Here is a 13,848-nt window from a genome sequence, read left to right as displayed (position 1 = left end):
CTTAACCAGTTACCCCAAGGAACCCATCACCGAAGTTGGTTTCTACTTTACTGGAGCTCCAATCACTGTCCCAATCCCTGTGTTGTGGGGTCCTTGTTTCATAGGTACTACAAAATATTTAAAATCTTTCATAATTGTCTAACCATGGAAAAGTTGTTATAATTTTGACTCTTTAATGAGGATGAATTAAGGAATATTGGATTTGTATTTATTTATGCATAAAAGTATCTAACCTTAAAATTAATAGTGTAATTAACTCACATATCAAATTTGAATATATGTCACAACACAAAGCCTTTCAAAGAGAAATATATTTTAATGATAAAAGACAGCATTAGCAAAGAAGTTTTCCTATACATATATTTTGTGATATTAAACATATATAGTATCAAATATATATATACCTAAGTGAATAAGAATACAAATTAATGTTTCATGAAAGAGCTGTGCTTTCAAAGGCTTTTAAAAAGGCAAAAAAAGTAAAGTTTATCTTAGAAAATGACACTGAAGAGTTAATGACATCAAAGATCATATTGACTAAAGAAGGAAAACAACAAACTTTTAAAGCTACCTTAACATAAATCTTACTGTGAATATAGAATGCTTTTGAACACAATACATAGAAAAGAGAATAATCTCTAAGACATTATGGCTTTCTTCTCTGACACTTTAAAGAACAAGTTTGTCTAATGGCTGCTGAATTGTAAAAATTTCTACTTGATGAGTCCTGCTAAACTGCACAAAGCTTTTCACTTTTAAAAGGCCATATAAAAAGATATAAATCAGTTTCCAGAAGAGCTAATATTGGTCCATAACAAAAGTTTACTTCAGGTCATTCTAATACATTGACATTAGAAAACCCCAGTTTAAACAGATTTTTAAACCAATACTAGGCAATAAAAAAATAACCACATGGTTGAGGTTAATTTCCAAAAGCAAACAAAAAAACTTTTTTTTTTCTCCAGAACAGCAGTGGGACAGCTACCCCATATTTATGTTTTTACGTAAAAATCTGTTTTATCAGTTGCTGGAATCCCAGCCCAGGAACCAGCCTGTGAATGTAGGTGGCTCATGGCCCTGTTTTATGATGACAATTGGTGTCCTCTTGTCTCTTCCGGAAGGGTCTGTTTCAAGGTACATTTTGGCTAAAAAGAGTTGCAAAGACATATAAATTCAGTTGGTTTTGATTAAACTAAAATATTGGGAGAATTCTCATTGTATCATTAAGTGTAATAAATCAAATTTTCACTGCCCCCAAGTAACCAGATGCTATTCCACATGAACAATTTCTTATTGATTTCTTTCAGCTGCTATGCAAAGTATCATGGGAGCCTTTCACTATTACTTGAAAGAATTCCAAGCTTTATGGAATTATCTTTATGACATAATTATCCTTATCCTTCTTAATGCAAGAAAATTTGCTAGAAAGATCAGCACTTCTCAAAAGGAAATGGAAAAATCTAGGTTATCACAGTTATGGAGGTTTTACTATTCCCATAATAAAGTAAGGTTTAAGTAGATTTAAATTTTTCAGAGTAAATTGATATGATTATATTCTAAATTAAGAAGCAATTTTTCTTTTTTTTTTTTGCCTTCTATTGTTACTGAAGTTTATTTTTCTTGTTCTCATTTTGAAATCCTTCAGTTTGGAAAAAAAATTCTTTAGTTCTGAGGATAAAAGACAGACATTTCTTGTTTTTGATACGTATTTTTGGAGGATCTGGTTAAAAAAGCAATCAGGCACTCAGTAATAATCACTCTACGGTTACTGGGTGGTTTGGGGGATATAGCTTACCAGACTTCAGAGATTCTGTTCGCTCAGCTTCATTAGCATCTTTGCCAATCCAAATAAATATCTGAAAAACAAACAATAATAATAACAACATGTACTGTTTTGGGAATGTTACTCAGTGCTAAAATATTTTATTGAAAATTGAATAATAATTGTATTAACTGGTGTTCCTTGTAGGCGTATGGATATTATCCTAGACCCAGAGCTTGTCTGTGGGTGACCCCAGGCCCTCTAGGATCCTCTGACTTAAGCTGTTATTTTACCTCCTACAGTATTGTGCTCCTGTCACACTTTGGGAAAAATGCCCTAATGTCTAGTATTTAAATAATTGAAATAGTTAATTAAAAAAAAAATTAATATATCTTCTATTTGCATTCTTCACCTTGTCAAATGTGTTAGGCTGAGTACTTCAATGCTGAAAAATTCTCCTAAATTACCTCATGTCTAAAACACTTTAAATTCACTTGTTCAAGTAATTTTGGTCAAATTAAGTTCTGATTGTATTAAATTCAGACTGAAAGTGCTGGAATATTTGCTTGCAGGGCAGAGAACAAACTAGGACAGCATGGTAATATAAATGAAAAGTATCATTTCAAAAATGAAATGCAAAATGGGAAATATTCTAAAGAATCTGCAACTACAGAAATAACACAACTGACTATAAATGGAAATAAATACTTCTAAATATGGAAACATTATAGTTCTTGTATTATAATTCTTAAATAAACAAAGGGGTCTTATTGACATGGGCTTTAAACCTCACATCTAGAAATGAATAATCTTGGAAAGGACCTGTGATTGGATCCCCGATTTAAATGTAATTTTTAGACTGAAAGTTAAGGCATAGTATAATGGAATGACTTAGCCATTAGAAACAGACTTAAATGTAACAATCTCTGTGGTTAACTCTAAGACTAGGCCTCATTGAAATAAGAGTGTCATCATTGTTCTATACAACTTAGTTCCTAAAATATTTATTTTTTCCTTTCACAATTGTTAGTTCATATAGATAAGAAAAAAAAAAAAAAGGATTGTCAGATACAGCCTGTCAAATCACTATTAATTTTCTGAAAAATAAAGATAGATAGACACAAATAGAAAGATAGATAGAGATATAAACAATAACATATCTTATTGTATAGATTCAAAACTGTTCTGTGTCTGCTCCCATTTATTTCTTCCCTAGGGGAGAGGTTCCCTCTATGACCTCTTGTCAAATCTCAAGATTTCTAAATATTTTTGCCTTCCCAATGGCATTATACCCAGAAATCATCTGATGCATTTATTAGTTAAATAAATGTATTAATATATGAATAAATGGGTGAATGAAGTTAACAAATGAAGGAAAAATAGGCAGGTACAAGCTTTTCGTCTAAAACTATAGAGTCAAAGATAGTATCCAAGAATTATTTACTTGTCAAGAAATTGACTTGCCACATGTATTCATTTTATTTTCTGCCAAACTGTGCCGACTCTCTTTTAAATACAATCTAAATCCCCAGGCCCATTTATTATTAGACTTGCCATTTTCTCAAAGCAGGTTCTTGCCAGCTCCTGACCATAAGTACACCTTCTTGTTATGAGCAAAATACAGTTTTACCTGTTCCCAAGCATCTAGTAACATGACATCATCTTCTGCTAGATCATCCTGGGTGAATTCTCCTGGAACCTCTTCAATCTGAAATGTAGTAAGAAGCTTTATGATAAAACATGTATTATTTTCGAGCTTAGCTAAAATTTGGTAGTCTTTTTTTTCCTTTTCTTTGAAGTAATAAAGATTTAAATCATTGTTCACCTGTTTAAACAGGTATCACAAACTGATGGACTGAAGGGTGTCTTATTTTGGCCAGCACTGTGCATAATATAAGGTGGAGGTCTGGTGATGCAGTGGTTAAGAGCTCAGCTGCTATCCAAGAGGATAGCAGTTCAAATCCACCAGCTGCTCCTTGGAAACCCTATGGGGCAGTTCTACTCTGTCCTATAGGGTCGCTATGAGTCAGAATCGACTCAACAGCAATGGGTTTGGTTTTGGTTTGGTGCTTAATATAAACATTGAGTTTGAAGGCCTTTCGGTAGGGCATACACTGTCAATTTGTCCACTGTTCTCTCAACTTCCAGATCTACATGACAAGTTGTTCCATACATTATGTTGCCTGCCTAGTAGCTAAAAACATTTGAGTTTACAGCTTGGGTACTGAATTCTCTTTCATTTCATAGGTCAAGATTATTTTAATGGAATCAGAAGTCAAAGACATTTCATGAAATCAATATTGTTACACTATCTTTGTCAATAAAATGACCTAACATAACAGCCCATACACAAAAATTCACTGTTTTTATTTTTAATAGGTTAAATTATGTTCTCTACAGTTAACTTTAAATGGTAATGGGTGGGTTAGTTTAATCCACCCAATACCAGTGGGCATTTATTAACCTGAGTTCAATATTTGTGATGACAGGTGTCATCAGCTAGACTATGATTCCCAATTCTTCACTCCCTTCCTCAGCCACATGACCTTGCAGGGCAGTCAAGTGGGTGGAGTAGACTGTGGCCTTGGCTGTGTGACACGCTACGGCCATGTCAGAGAGCAAATGTGACTTACAGGGGCCCCCTTGTGCTCCTGAGCTCTGCCATAGGGTGAAAAAGAACCATTGCCATCAAGTCGATTCCAATTCATAGCGACCCTATAAGACAGAGTAGAACTGCCCCACAGGGTTTCCAAGGAGCGGCTGGTGGATTCAAACTGCTATTCTTTTGTTTAGCAGCTGGGCTCTTAACCACTCTGCCACCAGTGCTCGGCCATAGGAAAAGCAGGCATGAAACCAACCTGCAGCCTGAAGCAGAACCTCTCAGCAGAGACCAGCTCAAGGAGCCTGCAAACCTGAGCGTGACAATACATGTTTGTTGTTACAGTTTAATGAGCTTTTGAGACTGTTACACAGAAAAGAAAAAAGAAAAAGATCTGGCCATTTACAGATGGCAAGAAATCTGGTTATATTATCTTTATACTATACAGAACATTTACCAATCACATAATGATTTTTAAAAAATCATAAATATCACTTACTCTGTGCCAGGCACTATTCTAATGTTTTGTATCTAATAGCTAATTTAATATTCATAACAACTCTGAAGTAGGTACTATGATTGTGCCCATTTTACAGAGGAAACTATGAAACAGAGAGGGCAAGGTAATCAGCCTAAGATCACACAGCTAGTAAGCAATATCACCAGGATTAGAACACAGGAAAACTGGTTCTAAAAACTGTGCTTTTAACCAATAGACTCTGCTACCTCACCTGCATCTACATGTTAAAAGCCTGCTTTCTGATGGTGATGCTGTCTTGCCTGTTATTATCAATCTCTTTTCTTAAAGGGATTCCAATCCCAGAAGGAGTTCCAAATATCAAAACAAGAAAATGAGTAGATGCAGAGGAGACATACATGTCTCTTAAAGCCTAATATACGCACAGGACACAAAAACAAAGACCAACAGACTTGTTTTTGAAACCTGAGAACAAAGCCTAGGTACTTAATTTTAAAAATACATCTTCAGTGTAAGCAACATTTAATTTATAGCAACATTAGCTATACATTAAATTAATATAATAATATTAATAAAAAATTATAGAAGCATATGCTGAAAAAGAAGTTGTTTGGATGCAATATCAAATTAACAGTCAAAACATTAGCAGATTTTTCTCTGACACGTTTATAACATACAGCAGTGCTAAGATTTCCTGCAAAGTAGGTGAACAAATTAATCAGGGTGGTGCCCAATGACCAACTATTTCTCACAATCTATTATTAAATCTTATTTTTTGTCAAATCCCTTTTAAGTTTCAACTATGGTTTGTACACTAACAGTTTCTTCTTCAAAGTATTTTATTTCTAATAATCAATGTGCCTGTGAAAGTACTTAGGAAATTTTCTCGTGTGTGTGTTGAAAAAGAGAGCTTGTATTCACCAGGACGTGTTGACCAAACCTGCAGATCAGTTTGTACATACCAAAAAACCAATAGCAAACCCATTGCTGTCAGTCAATTCCTACTCATAGCAACCCTATAGGACAGAGTAGAACAGTCCCATAAGATTTCCAACAAGCTCCTGGTGCATTTGAACTGCCGACCTTTTGGTTAGCAGCCGAACTCTTAACCACTGCTCCACCAGGGTTTCCTAGAAAAGGAATTAATTCTTCAAATGAAAAAATTTACACAAAGGCCATGCATATCCAACAGAGAAGGCAGAATTTTTCTGGTTAAATTGGAGAGAGAAGCTGTAGCCCAGGATGACATTCAGAGCCCAGTATAAAATGACTCTTGTACACAGATACTATGACCTCCAACTGCCCAGAATCCAAAGCCTGTGAAGGATTATAAGATAAAAACACTCCTGTTGGTTTCAGTTAATTTGCAGGTGCATCTACAGCTTTCTGCGATTTTGCCCAGTGGTCATAATATTTCCATATTTTTTATTCAAACATAGTGAAATTTTTTATTCCTCTGGGACATTAAAGTGTAAAACTTGCCTCATAGTAACAAGCAAGACAGGGACACCATCAGACTCTACTCTTGCTGCCCATAGAAACTGTCAAATCATTAAATTAGCAACCACATATGTATTCATACAGCACCTACCCCAAGGTGGCACAGGTGCAAAGTAGATCATGATTAGTAGCTGATATTTTTAAGAGGAGCTTGATTTAGATAGTACATTACAGTACTCCTAATGCTCTCACGGGAGCACCTGGGTGGCGCAAACAGTTAAGTGCTCAGCTACTAGCTGAAAGGTTGGTGGTTCGAACCCACCCAGAGGCACCTCAGAAGACAGGCCTGGTGATCTGCTTCCAAAAGGTCACAGCCTTGAAAACTCTATGGATGGGTAGAGACTAAAGGAACCCCTGAGACTATTGCCCTGAAACACCCTTTAAACTGTACTGAAACCACTCCTGGAGGATACCCTTCAGCTAAATAACAGATTGGTTCGTAAAACAAACATCACCCATGAGTACTATGCTCCTTTAAAAAATCATCTATACAAGCCCAAACAGTCAACATTTACCCTAAAGCAAAGATAAGAAGGTAAAGGGGGCAGGGAAGCTAGATTAATGGAAATGGAGCAACCAGAATGGAAATAATAAGAATGTTGACACACTATGAAAATGTAACCAATGTCCATGGACAATAAGTATAGAAATTGTTAAATGGGAATCTAATCTGCTGGATAAACTTTCACCAATAATGCTAATAAAATACTATTTTAAAAAAACCCTATGGAGCAGTTCTATTCTGACACGCATGAGGTCATCATGAGTTGGAATCGACTTGATGGCAATTAACAACAAAGCCTTCACACCAGTGCTTTCACATTATGTTGTTGACCCTTCCAATAACCTTGTGTAGAGCAAAGATTGTCATCTCTGGTTTGCAGGTAAGCTAAATCTGACAATCAGAGAGGTAACATGGTTGGAACACCTCCCAATGCTGTTTACATCCTATCTCACTATTTTTTAAGACACTTACAATGAACCTTCCAGTTTTGTTAGAGCAGCCATAAAGCCGAGGGGGATGGTCTTCGGCTTGGGTTTCTAGCAGTGGAGAGGTCTGGTAGTCTTTTTTCCCTCCGAGGGAACTCCAGAATTCCTCTGCGGAAAACATGCTGAATTATCCAATGTATTTTCAGGAGCATATGATGGTATTGTTTTACTTCAACAAATAATATCATCTCACCTTGACTTAATGTGATTTAAGAAATTATTTACGTATTACCAGGTACTGTCCCCCACTTTGCAACCTATGGAGGGATTCTTAATACCCTATAATCATTAAAAAGTTACTATTTATGAAAAATATAAAGCACGCGATTAGCAATCACACAAAACATAAATTCTGGTTGGTTCCTTTGGCCCCATAGTACACACCTGGTTCCTCCCCTTCCTGAATCCTTGTGGGTTTGCACTTGAGGACACTTGCCAAATACTCTGCTCCTTTCTCCTCCTCCTGGCTAGCACCTCTTCCTATCCAGATGTAGCCATTCTTTTGTTGCAGTTTCAGGACAAAAACATCATTGGAATTCAATGAACTTCCATCAACATCAACCTAGAGTATAGAAAACAAAATAACATCACTGCTGACCCTGTTAAACATGTCCCAGAAGCTGTGACAGTGACAAACCATCGTAACTTCTGTCCTGATCCCAGGAAGTTAGTTTGGGCAGCACTGGGACACCACCACTATGGTGTCAGAAACATTAGAGTTAGAACACTTTGGTCTCTGTCACTTTAATACCCAACTGCACACAGATGGTGACACAAGGCTCTCAGAATAAAACTTAGGCAAAATTCAGTGACAATGAATTGAAGATTTAGAAAAGTTACAAAGATGATATTCAAAGATACCATAAGAACAAGGATGGATTATAATTATTTAGAGAAGAGGGTATAATATTCACAAATGACACAGATAAAACAAAGATAGTTTTTCTGGCCCACTAAAGACAAGATCTATCAAATAATCAAAGGGAAATCTAAAAAAGATAAAAAATTTTAAAAAAGAGACTAGAGTCCAAAGTAGGTATCATGGATTGAATTACATCCCCCCAAAAACGTGTGTATCAATTTGGCTGGACTGTGATTCCTGGTACTATGTGATTTTCCTATATGTTGTAAATCCTGCCTCTATGATGTTAATGAGGGAGGATGGGTGGCAGTTGTGTTAGTAAGGCAGGACTCAGTCTACAAGATTGGATTGTATCCTGAGGCAATGTCTTGAGATATAAAAGACAGAAGTGAGCAGTGAGACAGGGGGACCTCATACCATCAAGAAAGCAGTGCCAGAAGCAGAGCGCGTCCTTTGGACCGGGGTCCCTGCGCCGAGAAGCTACTAGTCTGGGGGAACACTGATGAGAAGGCTGAGAGAGAGAAAGCCCTCCCCTGGAGCTGACACCCTGAATTTGGACTTTTAGCCTACTTTACTGTAAGGAAATAAACTTCTCTTTGTTAAAGCCATCCATTCGTGGCGTTTCTGTTGTAGCAGCACTAGATGACTAAGACAGTACGTAAAGAGATAATATTACGGATTCACTAAATAAGGCTCCCCAGGCTTGGGTAAATTATAGCTCAAAATATAAAAGACTATTCACAAGGAAATAAAAACACAGCACTGATATACTCTTTGGCTTTAACCCAGAAGCTGTGAACCCTGTCCAGGGGGTATCTGGGATCATCCAGGTGAGCACAGTTCTGGTCCATGTGGCCATAGGGGAGTAAGAGGGGCCTGGCTGTGTCCGGGGTGCAGGCTGAGGATGAGTTCGAAAGTGGAACTTCTGGGCAGGGGAAAAGGAGGTGCAGAGCCTCAGGTTTGGTGATGAGTGTGAGGATCCTAGAATGGGCTTTTGTGACTCTGTGAGAACTCTAGCTGACCTGATGATTGTGTGACTGTACGATTATGTGTACATGACTCTCTGTGTCACTGTGGGCTTGAGTATGAATCTATGAAAACTAGGGAGATGAAGAAGAACCTGTAAGCAAAACGGAGAAAGAGAAGCTGAGAGGGAGGAGGAAATCAAGAGTGTGAGGTATTCCTGAGACCGAGTGAAGAAAAATATTTCAAGAAGGAAAGAGTGATTAGCTGTACCAAATGATGCTGTTTGGTTAACGACACTGAGCTGCCAGAATGAAGGTATAACTGCAGGGAGAGCTGGATTTAACCAGGGTTGGAGTTTTGTCAGAACCCTGCCCCAAAGAGAACACCAAAGGAGGAAGGACTGGCTGGCGGAAGTTTTAAAGACATGTCCCAGGGATTGGCAACTCTCAGGCAAGTGGCTATAGTCCTCTTTCAGGAGGAATGAGGTCTAATGGACCAATATTAAAGGAATTTATTCAGATGTGATGATGGAGAATTACAGAAACCAAGTCTGGTTTTCAGGACATCTGAGATTTCTAAACCAAATGTCGCCATATGTATACAGAGGAAAGAACCTGGGTGATAAAGAGATAGGTGACAAGAGGTGTGAGATCAGGCAGGTTCTTCTAAAACACAACACTTACAACGTTTTAGCCTCCCAGGAGATGAAAACAAAAAGACTTACACACAGCGATTTTGAACTTTCAGAGAGGCTGGGAGTGAGAAACCTGGCTTGAGAGGCTACAAGGAAATAAGGAGATGCATTGCAAGCAGATGGACAATAAACTTATTTCATTAAAATATGAGAGAAGGCAAAATTTATATGTATAAGAGGCAGACAAGTTGATGGAATTAGAGGGGATGAGGTAATTCTTGTCTATTGTATTTATGTTTCTGTGATCTCTGAATCAAAGTTATTAGTAGAGAGCAGGGGGTGTTGGAGATTTTGGAGAGAGCAGGACAGGAGGATTGTGATGGATGAGGAGGATTCATGGATTGAGGTATCAGACTTAAGAACTGCTGGCAAGTGCATACTGGAGGAAAGGAACCAGAAAATAGGAGGTGGTTGTCAGAGATTAGACATTTGAAATAGAAATTTCTGAGGTGCTACAGTTAACAGGACCATATGAATGTGAGTTGAAGTGGGTCAATGAAAGATCGTTCTATGAGAGCAAGTCAAGAAATGGAGACGTCAGAGTGATGGAGACAGTGAGATAATTGCTGTAGCCAACAAAGAACGAGAAGAGAAGGACTGGCAGCGCAGTAGATGACAGAATGGGAGGGTTGAGGAGGGAGAAGAGAGCCTGATAAAGAGGAAACAGGTCAGAGACAAGGGAGAGTAAAAGGGATCCCCCACACTCCAACCCTGAAGCACTAAGGTAAGGTGGCACTGGGGAGAAACACAGCCTTTTCTTGAGAAGATTGTATGGGAACATGTGTCCTCAGAGGACAACCACAGCAAAAGAAGGGAAGGAGAAAGGAGTCTTAGAGAAGAGATTAAGGATGGAGGGATGCAATGACCCATCCAGTTTTAAGGACTCAGCTGACCAGCTTGTGCAAATGGAACGGGTTAGAAAATGCTTCCAGGCTCAGGGATAAGCAGAGTAAGCATGACAGTTTAGGGGTGAATTAGGAGTTTTGATGGCTACTGAGGTGACTGAGATATGAGGGATCAAAGAACTGTCCTGGAGGCCAAGACGCTCAGCTACTTAGAACCCTGGAGGTCTTCTAGTCTTATGGCACCACGATACGGGGTTTGATTTCTTTCACAGCTGCTATCAGAGACAGCTTGTTTGGCCAGTTGAGTTATGGTTCTGGTCCAGTGTGGCAAAGCCTGCTTCCCACATTTGTTACACTTGTGCAAACAAGGGCCTTCCCTCTCAGATTTCCCCAGTGCAGTCACCTGACCATCACCCACCATCCATCTTGCCCTAGGCCTTTCAAGATAAAGCATAAGCTGTCTCATGCCTTTGACAGCTTGATTTGTTGTATTTTTCTTAAAATTCATTTGTTTAGGTACAATGTAGTTGAAAAATGTGAGAGACCTGGTGTCTGGAGTTTAACTTTTCACTCAACTCTCTTGATTTTAGTATTTTTTATTGTGGACAGTGGATTAATTATAGAAATAAAGGGAATTCGCTTGCCAGTTTTTTAAAGACTAATATTTGCTGACAGCCCAGGTCTACTGGGAAGTCCATAACCAGGGCATGTTTTATTGAATGCATGACATCACCTCCATAATTCTGGTGATAGATGCCAGGTTTCTCCGGACTTGAAAGAGGCGGATAGGGGGAGCAGGTGCCTGACCGCCTTCCTTTGATGTTCCATCCTTGTAAATAATGAGTGGTTTGTCTTTGAACAAACTCAGCAGGTGAGTAGGCTCCTTGCCTTGGGAGACCCGGATCTAGGGGTAGGGGGAGGAAAATAAAAGAAATATAACAAAGGGTGCAATGAAGGTTGTATTTCCAAATGTGTTTTTATTTTTCTTTTTGAAAACAAAACAAAAAACTAATAAGTCAAGAGCAGGGGGAATGATGATTAATAGAAAATAAAGGTTAATGTTGATCACGCAGTTTCCTAGCTGACTTAAGGATTGTGGGTTTGTTGCTCAGGCACAGCATCCCTACACAGTTTCTTGTCAGCGGAAACATCAACCTACTGTCAAGCTTTCTGCTTCCAGAAAGCATTAAAACGGAAGTTTGTTCATCTACTTCGAAAGAGAAAACAACAAAGTACTGATGTATGCCATTTAATAGGAAAATTACTCTTTTTTTTTTTTTTAAGTGTACCAACATTTTACAATGTTTACAGATGGGCTTGGTTCTTTTGTGAGATCTCTTTGGGATCTGGTTCGGAAGGTTGAGAGATATTCATTCAAATGCTTCAAAAAATAAGACAACCCAAAAATCATATTAAATTATTTCTGCATTCATATCTGTGGAATGAAAAAAATTAATCATAAATCCTTATGGGGAAGGATAAAAGATTTCTACCTAAACGTAAAAAGAACTGGCAAAAATTCAACTGAATACATTTTCTATTTTTTAACTTTCTTATAGAATTGCTATTAATAGATATGCTTATTATATCTAATACAACATACAGTACAACATAAGAACTTTTTAGGTGGAGAAAATTGAAGAAAATAAATGGTCAATTATTTGCTTAGTTTCACTTATTAGCTTACTGTCAGATACTGAACTAGAAATGAATTCCCAATTTCTTACATAACTTATTGATGCATTTTTTTTTTTTTTTGACATAAAGAATTCAAATTCTGTGTCAGTCCTCTTTTTTTTTTTCATTTGTTCTGCCCTATGCTATATTGCTACTGCACTGTCTTACCTGCCCTGGTCTGTCTTCTTACAGAAGCCAGGTGGATGAGAATGCTGACGCTTATAACATTGAAGGGAGGAGGCCTAAGGAGTGTTGAAAATAATCAACTTCACAGATACTATTCAGTTAGTATCCATTCAAATAAGTGAGCTTCAAATTATGAAAATCTCTGTTGAGTCACAGCCCTAGGGCTTGGGGTCAGGGAGCAAGGGGTACCAAAAACTGTTGGTTGGCCTAGCATTTTATGTCATGTTAAGAGAATTGCCAATATGAGAAAAAGGAGGTCACTGATTAAGACACATCCCCTTCTGTTAAAGGCGGGTGAGAGATGAAACAGGCAAATTGAAAATTTTTAGTACTGCTAATATACTCTACAAAGGAATTTTTAAAATAGCAATACTTTAGTTGTTTATGCGTTATTGTAAACTACTGCCATCTAGTGATTAAAGTAAAAATTACCATTTCATTGTAAATTTAGGAGTCGACTGTCTATAACAATGAAAATTCATTAAATGGACACATCAAATGTTCTACTATGAACTATAGAGTTTATAAGGCACAATGCATGTATTAGAAGTTTTTACATAATTTGATAAGGAATAATTTAAAAATTAATTAGATGACATCAGTTCTTAGCTAGAAATATTTCATCCCAGAAATGAATATTTCATGGAGAAATAGTCTAGTGCATTTAAACAACTTAATCATGTTTTTAAAAGTTAATTCGTAAAACAAATACTTAATACATAGTTATAAATGTAGATCTGACTTGCTTTATATGTCTATTAACAAATGCCTTAGGGAAACTAGCAGGAAGACCAAATTCAACTGCCGCCACATCTTAGATTTAATGTTTTAAACTATCTGACTTGCCTCTATATTTAATTATTACATTTGAAGAAGCAAATGACACATTTATAAAGATGTGAAAAGAAAACAAAAGAGCTTGCATATCACATAGAATCTCAGCTCGTTTGACATCAGGCATGAGGAAGTTAAACAGGCACCTCCCTGCAAAGGGAATGTTTAATGAAGCTCTATCAGAAATGTCCCCGTGCTGGACAAAGGAGCACCTGCTTTCAGGTTAAACCTCAATCTGGAAGATGCTTTTTCCAGGAGACGCAGCAGATTCCTTCACTGAAACCAGCCAGAAGGAGAACACCCAGACAGAGTGAGCTAGGAGAACGGGAGGTAAGAGAATCAGAGAGAGAAGGAGAAATGGAAGGAGGGAAGGAGAGAAGAAAGAAAGAGAAGGAGGGAGGGAAGAAAGAAAAGGAGAGAACACTAGGGAGGAGTAGGTAGCTACACTCGAGCAG

General features: G+C 37.6%; 1 protein-coding gene across 1 annotated transcript in view; it reads right to left on the bottom strand.

Annotated features, from left to right (window-relative positions):
- Positions 1 to 327: 327 nt before the first annotated feature.
- The window catches only part of SCIN (scinderin), a 75,661-nt gene continuing 62,140 nt past the window's right edge, over positions 328 to 13,848 (bottom strand). The window contains exons 11-16 of the mRNA XM_004389352.3: positions 11,430 to 11,600; positions 7,714 to 7,891; positions 7,316 to 7,437; positions 3,393 to 3,470; positions 1,796 to 1,856; positions 328 to 1,145 (exon numbers count right to left, since the gene is read on the bottom strand). Coding sequence (XP_004389409.1) covers positions 1,021 to 1,145; positions 1,796 to 1,856; positions 3,393 to 3,470; positions 7,316 to 7,437; positions 7,714 to 7,891; positions 11,430 to 11,600 — 735 coding nt within the window. The 3' untranslated portion in view covers positions 328 to 1,020. The remainder of the gene's footprint in view (positions 1,146 to 1,795; positions 1,857 to 3,392; positions 3,471 to 7,315; positions 7,438 to 7,713; positions 7,892 to 11,429; positions 11,601 to 13,848) is intronic.

The sequence above is a fragment of the Trichechus manatus genome, unplaced genomic scaffold (genome assembly GCF_000243295.1).
Source record: "Trichechus manatus latirostris isolate Lorelei unplaced genomic scaffold, TriManLat1.0 scaffold00242, whole genome shotgun sequence".
Taxonomy (NCBI): Eukaryota; Metazoa; Chordata; class Mammalia; order Sirenia; family Trichechidae; genus Trichechus; species Trichechus manatus.
The sequence above is the reverse complement of the archived record's forward strand: the minus strand, read 5'-3'. Positions and strand labels throughout refer to the sequence as shown.